General features: G+C 38.9%; 1 protein-coding gene across 1 annotated transcript in view; it reads right to left on the reverse strand.

The window, feature by feature from the left end:
• The window catches only part of PDSS2 (decaprenyl diphosphate synthase subunit 2), a 125,670-nt gene that overhangs the window by 22,416 nt on the left and 86,218 nt on the right, over positions 1-17,036 (reverse strand). The window contains exon 4 of the mRNA XM_054062830.1: positions 8,257-8,331. Within this exon, the coding sequence (XP_053918805.1) occupies positions 8,257-8,331 (75 nt within the window). The remainder of the gene's footprint in view (positions 1-8,256; positions 8,332-17,036) is intronic.

Raw genomic sequence — 17,036 nt, forward strand, 5'->3', positions numbered from 1 at the left:
CTCCTCAGCTGGACAGGGAAGAGAAAAATATAACTGAAGCCTCATGGGTTGAGACAAGGACAGGGAGACCACTCACCATTTACTGTCACAGGCAAAACAGACTTGATGAGGGGAAATTAATTTAATTTATTGCCAATCAAGTTAGAGTAGGGTTATGAGAAATAAAAATAAATCTTAAAACACCTCCCCATCAAACCCTCTCTTCTTCCCTGAGGCAGTGGTATAGGAAATGTGGATTGCAGACAGTTCATTGAGGCAGGGGGATAGGAAATGTGGGTTGCAGGCAGTTCATCACATGTTGTCCCTGCCACTCTTTCTTCCTCAGCGGGAGGACTCCACATGTTCTTTCCTGGCTCTAGCATCAGGTACCTCCCATGCTGAGACGGTCCTCCATGAACTTCTCCAATATGAGTCCTTCCCACAGGCTACAGTTCCTCACAAACTGCTCCAGCATGGGTCCCTCCCATGGGGTGCAGTCCTTCAGGAACAGACTGCTCCAGCGTGGGTCCCCTACAGGATCACAAGTCCAGCCAGCAAATTTGCTCCAGTGTGTGCTCCACTCTCCACAGAGTCACAGGTCCTTCCAGGAGCCTGCTCCAGCATGGGCTTCCTATGGAGTCACAGCCTCCTTTAGGCATCCACCTCTTCTGGTGTAGAGTCCTCCATGAGCCACAGGTGGGCATCTGTTCCACCATGGACCTCCCCGGGCTGCAGGGGGACAGCCTGCCTCAGCATGGTCTTCACCATGGGCTGCAGGGCAATCTCTGCTCTGGCACCTGGAGCAGCTCCTCTATCTCCTCCTTCACTGACCTGGGTGTCTGCAAAGTTGTTTCTCTCACTTATTCTCACTCTCCTCTCCCACTGTCTCCTGCCCTCCACTTCTTAAATACATTATCACAAAGGCACTACCACTGTTGCTGATGGTCTCAGTTTTAGCCAGTGGCAGGTCCGTCTTGGAGCCAGCTGACATTGGCTCTGTGGGCACAAGGGAAGCTTCCAGCAGCTTCTCACAGAATCACAGAAGCCATTTCTGTAGCTCTCCTGCTACCAAGACCTCGCCATGCAAACCCTATACAGAGATCTTAAAAACATAGGTATTGTGAATCTCTGGATTACAGAAAGAAGCCAGTTGTAAAAAGCCATTATGCCTATATGAATGGCTTTAGCATATGAGCCTGCAAGCCAAAACATAGCTGATTTTAATAACAGAAATTCTTATGAACACATATCCCTAAAGCTTCTGCTGCTTAAGAAGGCAAAGGCAGACACAACCACTCTTCAGCAAAGTTTTCCAACAATCCAAATGTCATTTTCCCCCCAGCATAACTCTCATGTTATATATAAACTGTCCACCAACTAAACTGCATTTTTACAACAAGGGTATGTATGATCTAAATGTTATTTTAGAGCACCAAGGGAAAAATTAAAACACCCCTACACTGCAAAGTCTGTGAAATCTGATACCATCACAGCACTTGTTATTTTTAGATAAATTTTCACTTTTTTGCAAGCTTTGTTTTGTTTTGTCAGCAGTGGATACTTCAAAGATAAATATAAAAAGACGCCATTAGCTGGCCCAGATGACTCCTAGCAGCCTTTCATATAAAAGCCTTTTTAAACTCAAATGAATTTGAGCAGTAGTTGGTGGTGCTCGGACATCTGATTAACTAATTCATAGTTCTGCCCACAAGAACGGGGTCCAGATCACAACCAACCCTGATACTATTTGAGTAGCAGAAGATGGATGAAAAGAACCAAACCCCTCAGCACCCCTCGAAGAAAGCATCCAACTCCAGATACAGTTTGGATAATGGTGGCCTGGCAGTACAGAGAAAACATCCAAATCCAGCTCTGGATCATCTCTAGACAGATGTGATCTATCTTGACTTCTGTAAAGCCTTTGACACGGTTCTCCACAACATCCTTCTCTCTAAATTAGATATGGATTTGATGGGTGGACGGCACAGTGGATGAGAAACTGGTTGGATGGTCATATTCAAAGAGTAGTGGTCAATGGCTCAACATTCAGATGGAGATCCGTGACAAGTGGTGTCCCTCAGGGGTCCGTACTGGGACTGGTGCTGTTCAATAACTTTACCAATGATATTGACAGCAAGATTGAGTGCACCCTCAGTAAGTCTGAAGATGACACCAAGCTGAGTGGTGTAGTTGCCACACCGGAAGGATGGGATGTCATCCAGAGGGACCTGCACAGACTGGAGAAGTGGGCCCCTGAGAACCTCACAAGGTTCAACAAGGCCAAGTGTAAGGTCCGACACCTGGGTCGGGAAAATCCTCATTTTCAGTACACAATAGGGGATGATGTGATTGAGAGCTGCCCTGCAGAAAAGGACTTGGGGGTGATGGTCGATGAGAAGCCCGACATGAGCCGGCAGTGTGCGCTCACAGCCCAGAAGGCCAACCGTATCTTGGGCTGCATCAAAAGAAGTGTGGCCAGCAGGTTGAGGGAGGGGATTCTGCCTCTCTATTCCTCATCTGAGAGAGACCTCACCTGGAATACTGTGTCCAGTTCTGGAATCCTCAACATAAGAAGGATATGGAGCTGTTGGAACAGGTCCAGACGAGGGCTACAAAGATGATTGGAGGGCTGAAACACCTTCCCTATGAGGACAGGCTGAGGGAGTTGGGCTTGTTCAGCCTGAAGAAGAGAAGGCTCAGAGGAGATCTTATAGCGACCTTCCAGTACCTGAAGGGGGCCTACAGGAAAGGTGGAGAGGGGCTATTCATAAAGGCTTGTGGGGATAGGACCAGGGGGAACAGGTATAAACTGGAGAGGGACAGATTTAGACTAGGCATTAGGAAGAATTTCTTCACCATGAGAGTAGTGAGACACTGGAACAGGTTGCCAAGGGAAGTTGTGGCTGCCCCACCCCTGGAGGTGCTCAAGGCCAGGTTGGATGGGGCCTTGTGCAGCCTGATCTAGTGGGATGTCCCTGTCCATGGCAGGTGGGTTAGAACTAGATGATCTTTAAGGTCCTTTCCAACCCTCACTGATTCTATGATTCTATGATCATGACTTCCTGTGGGAAATTAGGAACAGCTGAGGGTGCTCCCATTTTACTAATGGCAAGGTCAATTACTGTTTTTTTTAGAAGGAAATCAGCCAGTTGATATTTTTTTTTAAAACAACTTCCATAATTTAAATTGGGTTTGAAACAATCTTGGGCAACAAGAAACAAAAACATTTAGAAAATGATATTTTTGGACAAAACACGCAATCAGGAACCATGAGGAAGAGCAGCTCTTAGTGCTGGCAACAAGGATCACCAGTATAAAAGAATAACTCAGTTTGATTTGTCACACCAAAGAACATGCTTATATGCAGTTCAGCTGAAAACACATTCAGGAAAATATGAATGTCTTAAAAGTGCACAAAACCATTTGCAAAACCAGGAATAAGTAGAACTCAAGAGTCTTCTCAGTGTAGAACTTCAGCTTGTAGGGGAACCTTTATTTCCATGCCATGCCAGCTCTTTCTTAGCCATCTGCTGTTGCACAAAATGATCAAAATGTCTGAACTATCTATATGAAACTTCAGTTCAGTTCTCAATGGGCAAATAATCCACCAAAAAAAGTTTTTAATAGTGTTTTAAAGCTTGAAATTAGGTAGTTTGAGAACTTCTGTTTTACATAAACCAGATCCAGTGCAACTATGTCTCCACTAGTAGCAACACCCTGCAAAACATCTTCCACATGGTTCACATAAGCTTCCAACAGATGTATTCCTACTTGCTGAATGTGACAGGGCACGTTTTATTGGCCTGTTAATACAGATCTTCACTGCTTTTTAAGGAACAAGGGTGTCTAGAAATGGGTCAATAAAGGATGCCACCAACTACCTACTACTTTCATTGTGACACTGTAAAAAAAGTAGCACATGATTTAAAACAAAAGTTTGAAAACTTATAATAAATTTAAATCTCTCTCCACATCTGTTACTTTTAAATCTCTCTGGAAAAGCCTAGTATTTAAAAGAACAAAAGCAGTAAACAAATAGCATTGGCCGCCCTTCTAGCTATGCTTTTTTTCCTCCCCTGTGAAACATTTACCCATTCTTTTCACAGATGCTCTTTACTCAAATTCCATATTTTACCTTCCCTTTGTCTGGCAACAAAAACATTTGATTAAAAAAAACAAACAGTGAAAGCTCTGATTGCTGCCATGCTAAAAGGTGTTTTACGTGACTCAAAATACACTTGATTTACCTCCTATGGTAAAATTTATAAGCAAATCCTTTACTTATAGCATAGACTCATAAGCAGTCCAGTTGATGGACACATGCAGTATCTCAAAGCAGGACTGGTGACCTAACATTAAAGAAGAATTGGTACAATTCACTGCATGTGGTCTGTACTTTGCTGGAAAATAAACCTACATTCATTAACAAAGTCTACACTGGGCTCAAACAAAGACCTGTTAGTTCACTACTTGGTAAAATGAGTGCTTACCACTAATATATTTCTTTTTAAAACTTGTTTTACATGTTAGTTATGCAGAATCTTCACACAGTGAAGTCACTTCTCTTCAGTGAACTGACAGGGATTTTAAGCATTTTTCATAAATTTCATTTGTTAAATGATCTGGGAAATTAAGACAGAAGGTTTCTAAAAGTGCAACAGTATTCAGTGAGTTAGCAAACACTCTAGAAGTCTTCAGCCGCCTAAAAGAAGGAAACAAAGACTCAGTGCAATGTTTTTGTTCTGTTAAAAATAGATACCAAGATCACGACTGAAGGCGAAATTAGACAATTTCACTTTTTGCACCTACTAAGGCAAAAACTTTTACTTCCAAATTAGACTTAAATTTAGGAAAGATATATGGGAACTGGTAAGAATGCCCTTTACTCACAGAATTTTGAGTTGGGAGAGGATTTAGGACATAAAGCTGCAAAGGTTTATCACCTCACCCCTTTCTGCTCCAGCTTACAGTCCAAAATATTAGCTTAATATTGCTAATGCAATAGCACAGTGCTATTTGGTAGTCTGAACGTCAGTAGCAGCCCTGACCTTCAGGCTGTCTTGGCAACCAAAGCCTACACTTTGTATTTTCGATAGTCACCTCAAATAAAGGTGAAAAGTTAAATATTATCTTTATTTTCCCTATTTCACACAGATCTCTGTATGAAGACAAGGTGAAGAATGACCAAAAAGAAAGTATTAAAATGGGATGGCTGTAGGATCACATGTGGTTTTACAGAGAAAAAAAGAAGTAGTAATGAGAGATGTCAATTAATTACATCCGTCATTTATCTTTGGGAGTAAATAAGGTCAGTCTTGTTAGGTCAAATGATTCCTACTGGATCATCCAAATTTAACAAACTGAAACTTTCTTTTTTTTTTTGTTAAACATGAACTCATGAGAAAAATTAATTTTGCAGAGTTACTTTTGTATTTTTGACTACCATCTAGATAAATACGTAGCAAAGCTTAAAATAACTCGGTGACAAATTAGGCTATTTTAATGGTACTGAGAAGCTTTGTAACAACTGCATTAAAAACACTTGACATATGAAGTACAGTTTTCCTGCCTCAAAAAAGGGAAAAAAAAAAAAAGGAGAGCAGATACCCTTCTTTTCCAAACTGAAGACATTCCCAGCAATGAAAACGCCATTACTAACATCCCTATACCCTACTCTTAAAAAGAAATGAAGTTCAATATTTGAAATTTAGTTGCAGAGCAGATTAAAGCATTTGTCTTATCTCTAGGAAATGTGGTTCACATTTTTGTTTCAGTCCAATTGCAATTAGGGTCAGGAGGATGATGCACAAAGATACAAATAAGACAGACCAGCAACTGACCTAGTCCATTTGGTAATCTTCGCTAAAGAGATATTCAGGACATGAATGGGACACTGCCTGAGCAGAACAGTGCGAGGAAAGCAGCAGGGATGTGTCTCATATACAATGCGGAACCAAATTTCTCAGAGGATAAGATACAAATAAAAATTAAAACAGATCCCATGCTTGTTTGTTCTAGGTCTCATCAGAACCCATGTACCGCCCATCACAAAGATTAAGCTTCAGACACTGTGATGTAATTTCCAGCATTTATTAGGTCACTATGATAATTGTGTCTTGAGGTAACTGGTTTCCCCTTAGGAAGCGTATAATGTACTTCCAGCTGTCATTAGAGATAAAAAGTCACTGAAACAAAGTAAGGCTTTGCTATTCGTATTTACCCAGGGCAGGGTAAATATTGTGCAGTTGTGCTTAGTTTTTCTCACACTTGCCTTGCCATCTGCATAGGTAGATTACAATGCAATAGAAATAAACAGAACAAGAAAGACTAAGAAAAAGGAAGATTAAGACCTACTGCAGAAACCCGAACTAGTCCGTACCACTGCTCATTTATACAGGGGCTATGGTTAAAATCGAAATGCAGCCTCATAGCTGAGATGAACTCATAAAGCTTTACTTCTACACACAAAGGAGTAGTTGGTCTTTTTTTTTAATATGATATATATGTGATCTACTTGTATATAGAAATCTGCTTGAATACAAAAACTACAATTTTAAACATTGTTTGCAAAAATCTCAAAGATGCCATCTATTTTAACACATAACCCTGAGCATGGTACTTGGGAGCAATCCCGAAGGCTGCAGCCTGATTTTTCATGGATTAAACACAGCAGGTGCAGAAGGACCACAAAGTTCCCAACATCACAGTGCTGCCATGCTTTCCACCCAGGGACCGCTCCTGAGGGGTGCCAGAGGATGCTCTGTACGCACCTTCCTTGGCGTGCAGCCGTGCCACCTGGTGAGCCCACAGCCCCAGGCATGTCCCGAGTGTGCCATTACTGCTTTCCTGCTAGAGGCTCTTGCTTCCTCTGAGGGAAATGCTCAACTCATCAGCATGATTGCTTCCTACCTAAATGGTTTCAACCAAAATGAGAGGGATAAGCTTAAACGAGGTTACTTTAAGTAACACATTTTTTCTGCTGCAGCGTGGGAGAGATAGATACTGAGCAGCAGAGTCGTTGGGTGCAGCAGCACCCTCCAGGGCCCAGATGCTGTTGGCTGACAGCACGCTCCATTTGCCCACTGCAGTTTGGCTGGTGCAGAGCCACCAGTGCAGGTAATGACTGTGGCAGTAACCATGTGATCAGGGCTTCCACTAAGGTATTAATTTTACTATATACTACAACACAACAATATTAAACCAGGGCTGCAATCTAAATACACAACAAAGAAATAAATTCAAATATTTCTGCAATCTTCAAACCATGTCACTTACTGAATGTTAAGATTCGAGTCTCTGAGGCAAATGAAGCGCATGAGAAAACATCACTGTAAATAAATCTACCTACCCCAGTAGCCTTCAAGATAGATACTCACATATACACCCTGCTCATCATTCTTATACAGTGAAAACTCACTATCATAAAGCCTGCAGAGGTCGTGGCAACTTTAAATTATCAATTTTTTTGCATGTGTTAAGATGCAGTCATAGGAAATGAAAGAAAGAACTCTTTTTTCTCACACATCCTGCCAAAGCAAGCTGACTTCAAGAAGAGTCTCTACACATTTCCTTAAATATTCTAGTAATAAAAAGACCTCTTAGATCTAGTTTGACCAATTTTCATTACAGTTCTTGCCACACAATAACACAGTACATCTGTAATTGCCCTTAAAGAAATACAAGATTATTTGGTGTGAAATGGTGACAGTCACTGCCATTGCCCATGTAGAATCCTGCATGTGCACGATGACATTCGGTGGTGAGGAGTACAGAGTTACACTCCTACTTCTTCAGGACAACATTCCTGTTTATACTACCAAAAGGTGAACACTCAGAAGAAGAAGGAACTTGATATAAGTTTGGGATGAAGCATTTTATAAACATCTTTGGGCTTGGAAATGAGAGATTTAACATGAAAATATTAGTGATGTTAACAACAATATAATAAAGAACTCTAACAGAACCTTGGCTAGAAAGCTCTGGAAGTGTTTGGAAAAAGCCCACTGTAAGGCATTTCTAGAGCTCCTAGTAATGACACGTGACATTATTTTATTAGGCACTCATGGAAATAAAATAGTCCCTCCTTGAGCATTTCTAGAAACTTCCAGAGTTCACAGGTGTTTTAATGATGTTACTGCTGATCACTAGGACTGCAATTAATTCTCCTCGTCCCTCTCCCTCCTCCTTTTAAACAAATGTGAAAGTCATCACATTTATTGTAGTCATATATCAAATGCCACGAAACTTCTTGGATACGTAAGATACTGTAATTCTTACCTCAGATGATTTTGAGTTTTCATAATATATACCTTGAACTAAGTCACCAATAGCACTTGAAATGAGTTCCACAACCTGTAAAGGAAAAGGAGAAAAGGCCTTACACCTTTAATAATCACCAAACCTACTAGCAAAGCTACTGTCAGGTTTCCAGACAGAGAGAAATGCTTGTAACTTTTCTTGAAGAGAGCTAGGTGTGAAAGACTGTAGGATTTACTGGGATATACACTGTAAAAGAATGATCCTGTCTCTCTGTTAAAACCTCTACTATAGTAACTCTTTTATCAAAGTTTCAAGTTAATATAAATAAAAAACAAGCCTTTTTTTTTTTCTACAGTGTGAACTATGGAGTGTATTCTCACAAGGACATTCACAGAACTCATAAATCCCAGTTCATGAATATGAGACAGTACCTCAGATGGGCTTTGTTTTGTTTTGTTTTTTTTTCCTGCCAAGTAAATACTTCACAATACCTCTCATTGGGAGCTGTTAAAATTCTAATCTTCATGGCTAATATAGAAAAGTCAGAATCCATAGAAAGGTAACCTTTCAAATGTGATCATTTGTTATTCGGGTGCCCTGGGAATGCACTGTGGATGTATTTAGTGCATGGCCTGAGGCTCAGCTGTACCACATACACTGAAAGTCTGCAACACGGGAATGTTTAAATCAGATTTATCAATCTGTATTATCTTCAGGGTTCAGACTTTTTATTTTATTCAAGCGAAGCCTAAAAATCTGAACTTGATCCAGAATGTAAAACAAGCAGCCCACAGTCTCCCTGGAACTACTGTACAATTTGAAGTCGTGCACATGAACTGTCTTAATTGGAACAAAATACTTAGATTTATTGTAAAATTAATTGCAGGCATTTCAAATAAGCCCACCTTAAGGCTACCCCTTTAGTTGTTCGAGAAGTTTTTATTTCTTGAATGTTTAATTTCCTATGCATATAAGTCTATATCTCATTCTCCTTTTTGCTTCCTAAAATTCAACATAGTTCTTATTGAATTAAAAGATTTCATTTCAATTTTTATAATTCTTGTAACCAAAGACAATAAGTCAAATGATAAAACCCCTAACAGAAAGATATTTTAACATTTAGGCGTACTTTATTTCATAATAAAAACACATTTGTATGCTAGTTTTGAGTACTAGCAGAAAGGTTTTGTGTTTTCTTTTTTTTAAACATTGGTGCATATACATATTCATATACACAGAGCAAGCGCTAACTTTAGAAATAGTGCTGATTAAAAGTCATGTTTTTTCTTGCAATGCATATGGGTTAATTTGCAAGACCTATAAAAACAGGCTAAAAAAAAAAAAAATCACATTGCCCTTTAGGAAACTAGATACCAAAGAAATATTGTAGCAATATGAGCTGCAGGGGAACTGAAAGGACAATGATCCTACAGTGTTACCAGATGTGTTGAGTTATTTAAGTGGGGAACAGAGAAAATGAGGAGCTTTTTTTTTTTCCTGCCACCCCCCTCCTCCTTTTTTTTTTAAGGTATCAGATAAGCCCTATTCCCAAATCCAGGAGGCTCGAGTATCGCCAATAGGTCTATGAAGTCTGTAACTAAATGCCCAGGATCAGATTGTATTACAGTTTATACAAGCAACATCCCAAGATTCTTCTGATGGCTCGGACACATAATACAGATCAATCACTCACTAAAAAATGTTATGGTTTGTGAAATGGTCTGAGCTCAGAGACCTACACTGGTAATACGAAGAGGAATTTACAAAGACACTGAGTCCTACTCTAAATGTCAAAGTGATAGTATGAACTTTTAACAATGCATCTGGCTCTGGATAAGCAGACCTTTTCCTCTCTCGCCTGAAACTCTAGACTGAGCAGGACCCTGTTTTGGGGTTTCTTTTTTCCATCTCTCCTCTCTCTTTTTAGTGCAACTCTACTCTCAAAGGCAATTTTAACTGACTTAAAACAATCTCGGTGAAACATTTGTGAACAATTGTACCTCTTCCTCTTATAGTTTATAAAACATGTTAGGAGAATTACACATTCACTATTTAGAAGAATCCATATATTAAATAACATTAGGCCTTTAGTGACATATTGAACACTATATGTTAGCAAGAATTTAGTACTAATATTACATCTCTTCTTTCCAAATAGCTTCCCCCCCCTTTTTTTTAATAATAATATTTTTCTAAGGTAAATGCAAGGCCATATAGATCACTACCAGGAATGAAATTCCAGTTTCAAGAGCACAGTGGGATGCTTGCATGAGGCTCTGTTACTTTATCAACCCTTAATCTGATCTATGAAAAGTGTCTGCTGCATAACATCAGTGGCCTGAGGTTTCGAGCACCAGGGAAAGCAATGAAAAATGAGGAAACCAGGTCTTTTTCCCCTGTATCCCAAACTGACAGAGGAAGAAAGATTATTACAGATTCAGTAGTATTCATGCAGTCAATGATACACTGACTAGTTCTTATGCAGCACTTTTCATCAGGAAATTGGAAAGCAACCGACATCCACTGTAAAACTTGTTTCCCTCAGTTTTATATAAGGAGAAAACAGTGACAGGGAAATTATTTTCCCCAAAATCATGCAGTATGTCGGTGGTAAAGCACAAAACAGTATACAAGTTATTCTCATCGGTGTCTTTCTACCTGACCAGTGCCTTGCTCCACTTGCTGACATTTCTCAGAAGCAAGTTTGAAAAGCAGGAAAGGCAGACGAAAAATTAAGTGCTCCCAACTGCTTTTCTTCTCATTTGAAGGTTGATATCCATTTTAACAAGTTCAAAGATGGGGAATGGAAAGAACTGCCACAATTGATAACAGTAGCATCTCAAAAGACAGCAAAGGCAGCCTATCCATAATGTCTCTCCCCATTGTTTTTCCTCTCCTCTACACCCTTTTTTAGAAGCCTGATCCCTCTTATGTACTCAAGAGGAGCAGGAGTAACATTGTACTGAAAGAACACAAACTTTCACTCTGTTTTTCATTTTCCACTCTGCATTAGCATCTTCGAAGTGTTGTTTTCTGCTCCCCTAGAGTATCCACAGGGCTAGGAGCAGCCCAGGGTATGACCACTTCCTTGCAAATGACAAGTGGAAGCTCATGCAAATACTTTCATGTTGTGCAAAAATTCTGCAAGGGATTGGGGTTTTTTGCCTATGGGGGTACTACTTCAACAACTTTTGCAGAGATGTGATCTCTTCTGCTTTTAAAAGGTCAACACAAAGGCCATCAATTTACAATGAATGTAAGGAAGAGATGGATCAATAAACAAATATCTCCTACTTTTAGGTAGACTAAGTGTAAAATGATGTAAATTCTGGAGACAAGCATGGGATGACTGACTCCATAGCAAAAGCAAACTCACGTTCTTACCTCTCAGATTTACACAAATAGCAAACAGCCCAGAAACCTGTGGTACATTTCAATGCCAGAAGGGCTCTGTAGGTTTGATGCTCAGAAGCTTGATGAAACTTATTTTACTCTCTTCCATTATGGTAACTTATTTGTCAAAATTGCACACCTTGATCCTTCAAGGTTCTTTAAATTCACTTTGATTCTAGTTTCTCAGACCAAGAACTTCTAAATATTGAATGAAGAAATAAAACAAAGCAGTGGTAATTTTCTTAGTGGTTCAGAAAACTATTCAGGACATTCAACCAACCACACATTGAATTTCTTCCCTCCTTTTCCTGAAGTCAGACTAAATAATTCAGGTAGTTCGCTCAGGACACACCTATAAGATATTTCAGTGTTCAGAATTCCCAAACCATTTTGCATACATGATGACACAGAATAGAGCCACACATTTGCTATTACGGGTACAGTGTCCTGGTTCTTGCCTGCAGTTGATTGCCCTGGGAAATACAGTTGTGTCTATAAAAAAATAGCCAAGTATTTAATTAAAGTGAAGCTTTAAAGCTAGAAGAACTGTAGGGAAATCAAAGAATAGAAAACATCTAGGTAGAACGCTTTCTTCAAAGTTAGAAGATATGATTCAGACTCCTCCAAGCACAGCAAAAGAATGGATTCTGGGCCCCATTCATCCTTGATGAGATTTTTAAACACCTTGGATGAAAAAAAGACATTGCTGCCATCAGTTTAGCAACTCAAGCACTTTGTTCCCTTTACTTGTCTTCGAAATATTTTGTTTAAAGTTCACTGCAACATCATATTGCATATGTACTTCCTGTTTCTCATTCTAGTTTAAAAAAATAGGAATGAATTTGAGCTCCATTCAATGTGTGGTGGTTTTATTTTAAATTCAACAGCAGAAATGGAATTGATTACACAGACCACTCTATTTCAGAGCAGTAATACAGTGTCTCTCCAGACTCGACCAGATATTTTCAAGGGGAACATCAGGGAAAGGATGAAGCTTTTGTGGGAAGACAGGAAGCAGCACTCAGAAGAACACAGCAATGGATATATCTTTTTTCCTCATCCTTCCTGATTTTAATTTGACAAAATTCCTTAGCTTTGCCAAATTCATTTCAAGAAGGACCACAAGTAATTCCTTCCTTTCTTTAGTCCTTCTCTTTCTGTCTCTTTGGGCAGCTGGTGTTGAAACAATATCCTTTCCTCGCACCCCCACTTTGACAGACCCTACTCCTTGCTGCTGATGTGTAGACTTGAAAATGTAGCAAGACTTCTCTCTAAAAGTAAGGAAGCAAGTAAGGTAGTCAGGAAACATTAAATATACAGGTAAAAGTTCCTTCAACTTGCATTTGACTTCCCTCCCCACACTAAAAAATTCCATGGATAGTCCTGACATTAAATATTCACCTGCACTGACACAGAAATATTACAACACTGGGAAGCTAAAGACGAAACTCAGTAAACAGCTGAAATTGGATTTTGATTGTTCAATAATATCTAAAAAAAGGGAGCAAAAACTCTAAGGAGTTCCAAGAGCACTGGAATTCAATTTTCCTTCCTGGTAATCTCCTCAAATATCATCAGTCATACAGGTAACTAAGTGTGCCAGCCTACAGAATTTTTTTTAATGTAATGTTTATTGAATTCTATTGGATTTACTATTTGAAATCATCTTGAGATTTACTCTTTCTTGAAGCTGTCCCTCTCTTAGCTGAAACACACAGGACTCCTCACGATGATCTGCTTCCTGGCAAGTTTTAAACGCTCTTGGAAAATACATTTATGGTTTTCTTTACTCTGTTAATGGTGAATTATTAGCAAAATACAATGTGCAATGTAAACACATCACCCAAATCCACTACGCAGTGAAAAGGTACTTTTTAGACATAAAAAAATAATAATCAGCAGTCAATCTGAATATTTTTAGTATCATCAAATACCTACCTTAAGGTCAGTCTGCCTTAACGATTTTCACCAGTGTTAAGTTACCCTTTTTTCGCTGATGCAACACTGTCCACAGAAGGGGTTCTCACTAGTATAAAGACTTTTATAGTGCATAATCCAGTCATTTTCCTTAATAATAACATAACCAACAGAAGAAAAATCATTCTCCCTTCTCTATCTCCACATGGTACCTTGCACAGTGTATTACTATAGATGCACTGAAGCACTCAATCAAGTGTTGATGAGTGGCTCAGGTTAGAGAAGTATGCTATTTCTTCAGCCTGACCTTTTTGGATGGGGAAATTTCATGACTTATCTTTCTTCTAAATAAAACAATGAACAAAGAAAGTATCATGACTACAGGATTCTGTAGCTACAAAACCTTCCTCATTAATAAATGACACAGAAGAGCATGGCTGTAAACCACTATTTCCAGTCATGTTGGTGCAGACAACCATTAAACTGAGATATGTTCACAAATGAATTGCAGATTAAACTGAAAAAAAATATCTGATCACCTCTGAGTTGACAGGAATTCTACCTGCAAGTGGTATTAACTATTTTGCATATGCTGCATTGGACTAAACAGGAATCAGAAGTAATAGTACTTAGCATTTGACAGACAGAATCAAGTAAACGAAACCGCAGGTATTTGTTAAACTAGCAAATCAAAACCCCACTGTACGAGGGGTAGCAGCCATCAGATTCTAGATCCCAAGTCAAAGGCTGCTGAATTTCAAAGTATTAGTATTAATAACCAGCTCCAGTTCAACCAAAGATCCAATCTTCTTGCTAGCCAATAAGATGTCAAAGACCTGAGAGTTTTGTTTAAAAACAAACTAACTTATCTACATTATTACTATAACTCTATGCACCACATTACATTGTTGCACTGAAGCTACTTGAGATGTGAAGGCAATTTAACAAAAATTTGATGCTGGGAAGGTTCATTTTAAAGACAAACAGTGCAAAAAGAGGGGAGGAGATATAATCTATCACCCTATTTACAAGACACATATAATTTAACCTCTCCTAGTAGAACAATGTGTATAAACACCTGCTGGGAAGGAACAAAGAAGAGGAAGCCAAATTCTGTTCAGCGGTGTCCACTGACAAGATTAAGCAACGGACACAAATTAAAACATGAAATTCTATCTGGACACATGAAAACACTTCACTGTGAGGGCGTCAAACAATGGAACAGGTTGCCCCGCGGGGTTGTGAAGACTCCATCTGTGGAGATTTTTAAAAGCCATCTAGACGTGGTCATGGACAACCTGCCCTAGCTGACCCTACAAGGGGTTTGGACTAGATGATCTCATGTGTTCCCTTCCAACCTCAACCATTCTGTAACACCAGCAGCTGGTGGAGGAAGACCACAGCAGATTTTGCATACTCACATCTGCAGCACCAGTAACAACTTTTCTTGTCTTTGAAATAATAAATCACAAAGCTGATGCCAAACACTCTTAGGGAAGGGTTAAGTTTACTGACTGTACTGGGAACAAATTTCCCTTCTAAGAATAGTTACATTCTTGGGATACTAAGAAAGGCTATACAGACAAATTTTAGTTCCTTATTACTACGGTCAACAGCTTTGAATTGCAACTGAATCATCACAAAAATCTATTTTTACTTCTAAAAAGTGCATTCTCTGATGAAGTTGTACTCCCGGGGGACAGCTGACTATATACCAACCCCTGTAATCCTTCTGCAATGTTGTTTATTAAGCGTCTTGTCACGATAGTCCACCACTAGAACCAAATATACCCTAAGATCCCACCCAACCAAAGATGGAGATTAATATGTATTAAGTCCTCACTCAAAAAGATAATATTGTTAAGACGGTATTTCACTAGAAACAGATTTGATGGCTTTTTATCCTACTATGCACTCTCAGTATGAATCTTATTACATTTAAGAAACAGACTTCAAATAAAGCCAAGAAAACAGAACTTGTGATCATTCACTGCTTCAGCTATAAAAAGAACGAAGTTGGCATCCCAAATACCGCTCATGGAGGACATTACCTTCTGCAACTTCATGAAAATTCATTTTAATTTTAGCATTTGTATATGAGCTAAAGTCATTTAGCAGTGAATTTTCCTCTGATGATTATTCATGGCCGTGAAACAGGTGTATTGTACATCTTCTTTAAGAAACCTGGACAATGGCAATACCTATTCTAAGCAGGTGGTGAATGAAGCAGCAGAATTGCTGGCTCTTGGAAGCCCTATCTCACTGTGTGCATCTCATGCAGAATAAAACACGTACCCACGAGTTTTCAGTACTCAGTTTCTCAGAATAAATTTTGGTTTCTTCTGAATATCCATTTCCTAAATATTCCAGCAGAGATCAACATCTTCGATACAATTTCTTGTTAACAATTAAAGAAATATCAAATATAGCCACTTCTTAATATCTGCCTTCAATCTTTGAAAGACAACTTCTTCTTTAAAAAGTAGGGGGGGTTGCCTTTAAAAAAACCAAACAGAACCTTTCTTCCATAATTTGGCCTTAACATTCAATTAAATTGATTGTTATATATACACACACACAATATGCATATAGATGTATTACAGTCTGCAAATATTTTTGACTCCTAAACCATTCGTCTTCACCACTAGACAGCTGCAAATTCAGTCGTACATAGTTGCAGCAAACAACGTGACAGACATTTCTAACCCAAACTATCCAGAACACATTTCCCATGTAAAGCAATTATCCTTGTGATCTTGTATGACCTCTGTCTTTCCTCACAACAAAAATAGCTTTTTCTTCAGTGTCTTCAAATTACTTTTCACTTTCTTCTTCACTGATGCTCAATATTTATTTCTGAAAAAAACTCTCTTTTATCTATAGATAGAATGTTATTATTATTTTCTAGACCATTAGGTTACTTAGAACGAATACAGTGGTTCTATCAGATAAAGAACTATCTAACAAGGCGTTAGATGTAGCTGTGTGGTTTACCTCTGAGGAGGACGATATTTATCTGGAATAATGATAGGTAATCAGTTCATGAACTCAACCAGCAAATATTGACTTCGGTGTGCTAGGCAAACCAGAGAAGCAGAAAGACACATCTGATTGCTAATATGAGGAAGACACTTTCACATGCAAGTTAAGGAAATTGTAAGCGAGATGATTCAGAGGCAAGAACATTAAATGGACTTTGTGCAAAACCAGTATGAAAATCTTTACAAGTCTACTGAAAATCCATAAGCTTTCCTGAGTAGATAGATTTTCTCTTAGACTGTTACTTGCTTAGTCAACACAACATTGAGATGGAATCTCAAACATTCACAATTCTGTTCTCGATAGTTCCATGCTTTGATGCTTTCAAAACATCCTTGCGGTATATTTTTGGGAAAGAGCTTCAATCTTATATTTGAAGATTAACAGTGATATACTTGACTACATATTTTGATATAAGTCTCAGTCCTTCCACGTTCTGCAGCAGTTGT

The sequence above is a fragment of the Cuculus canorus genome, chromosome 3 (genome assembly GCF_017976375.1).
Source record: "Cuculus canorus isolate bCucCan1 chromosome 3, bCucCan1.pri, whole genome shotgun sequence".
Classification (NCBI taxonomy): domain Eukaryota; kingdom Metazoa; phylum Chordata; class Aves; order Cuculiformes; family Cuculidae; genus Cuculus; species Cuculus canorus.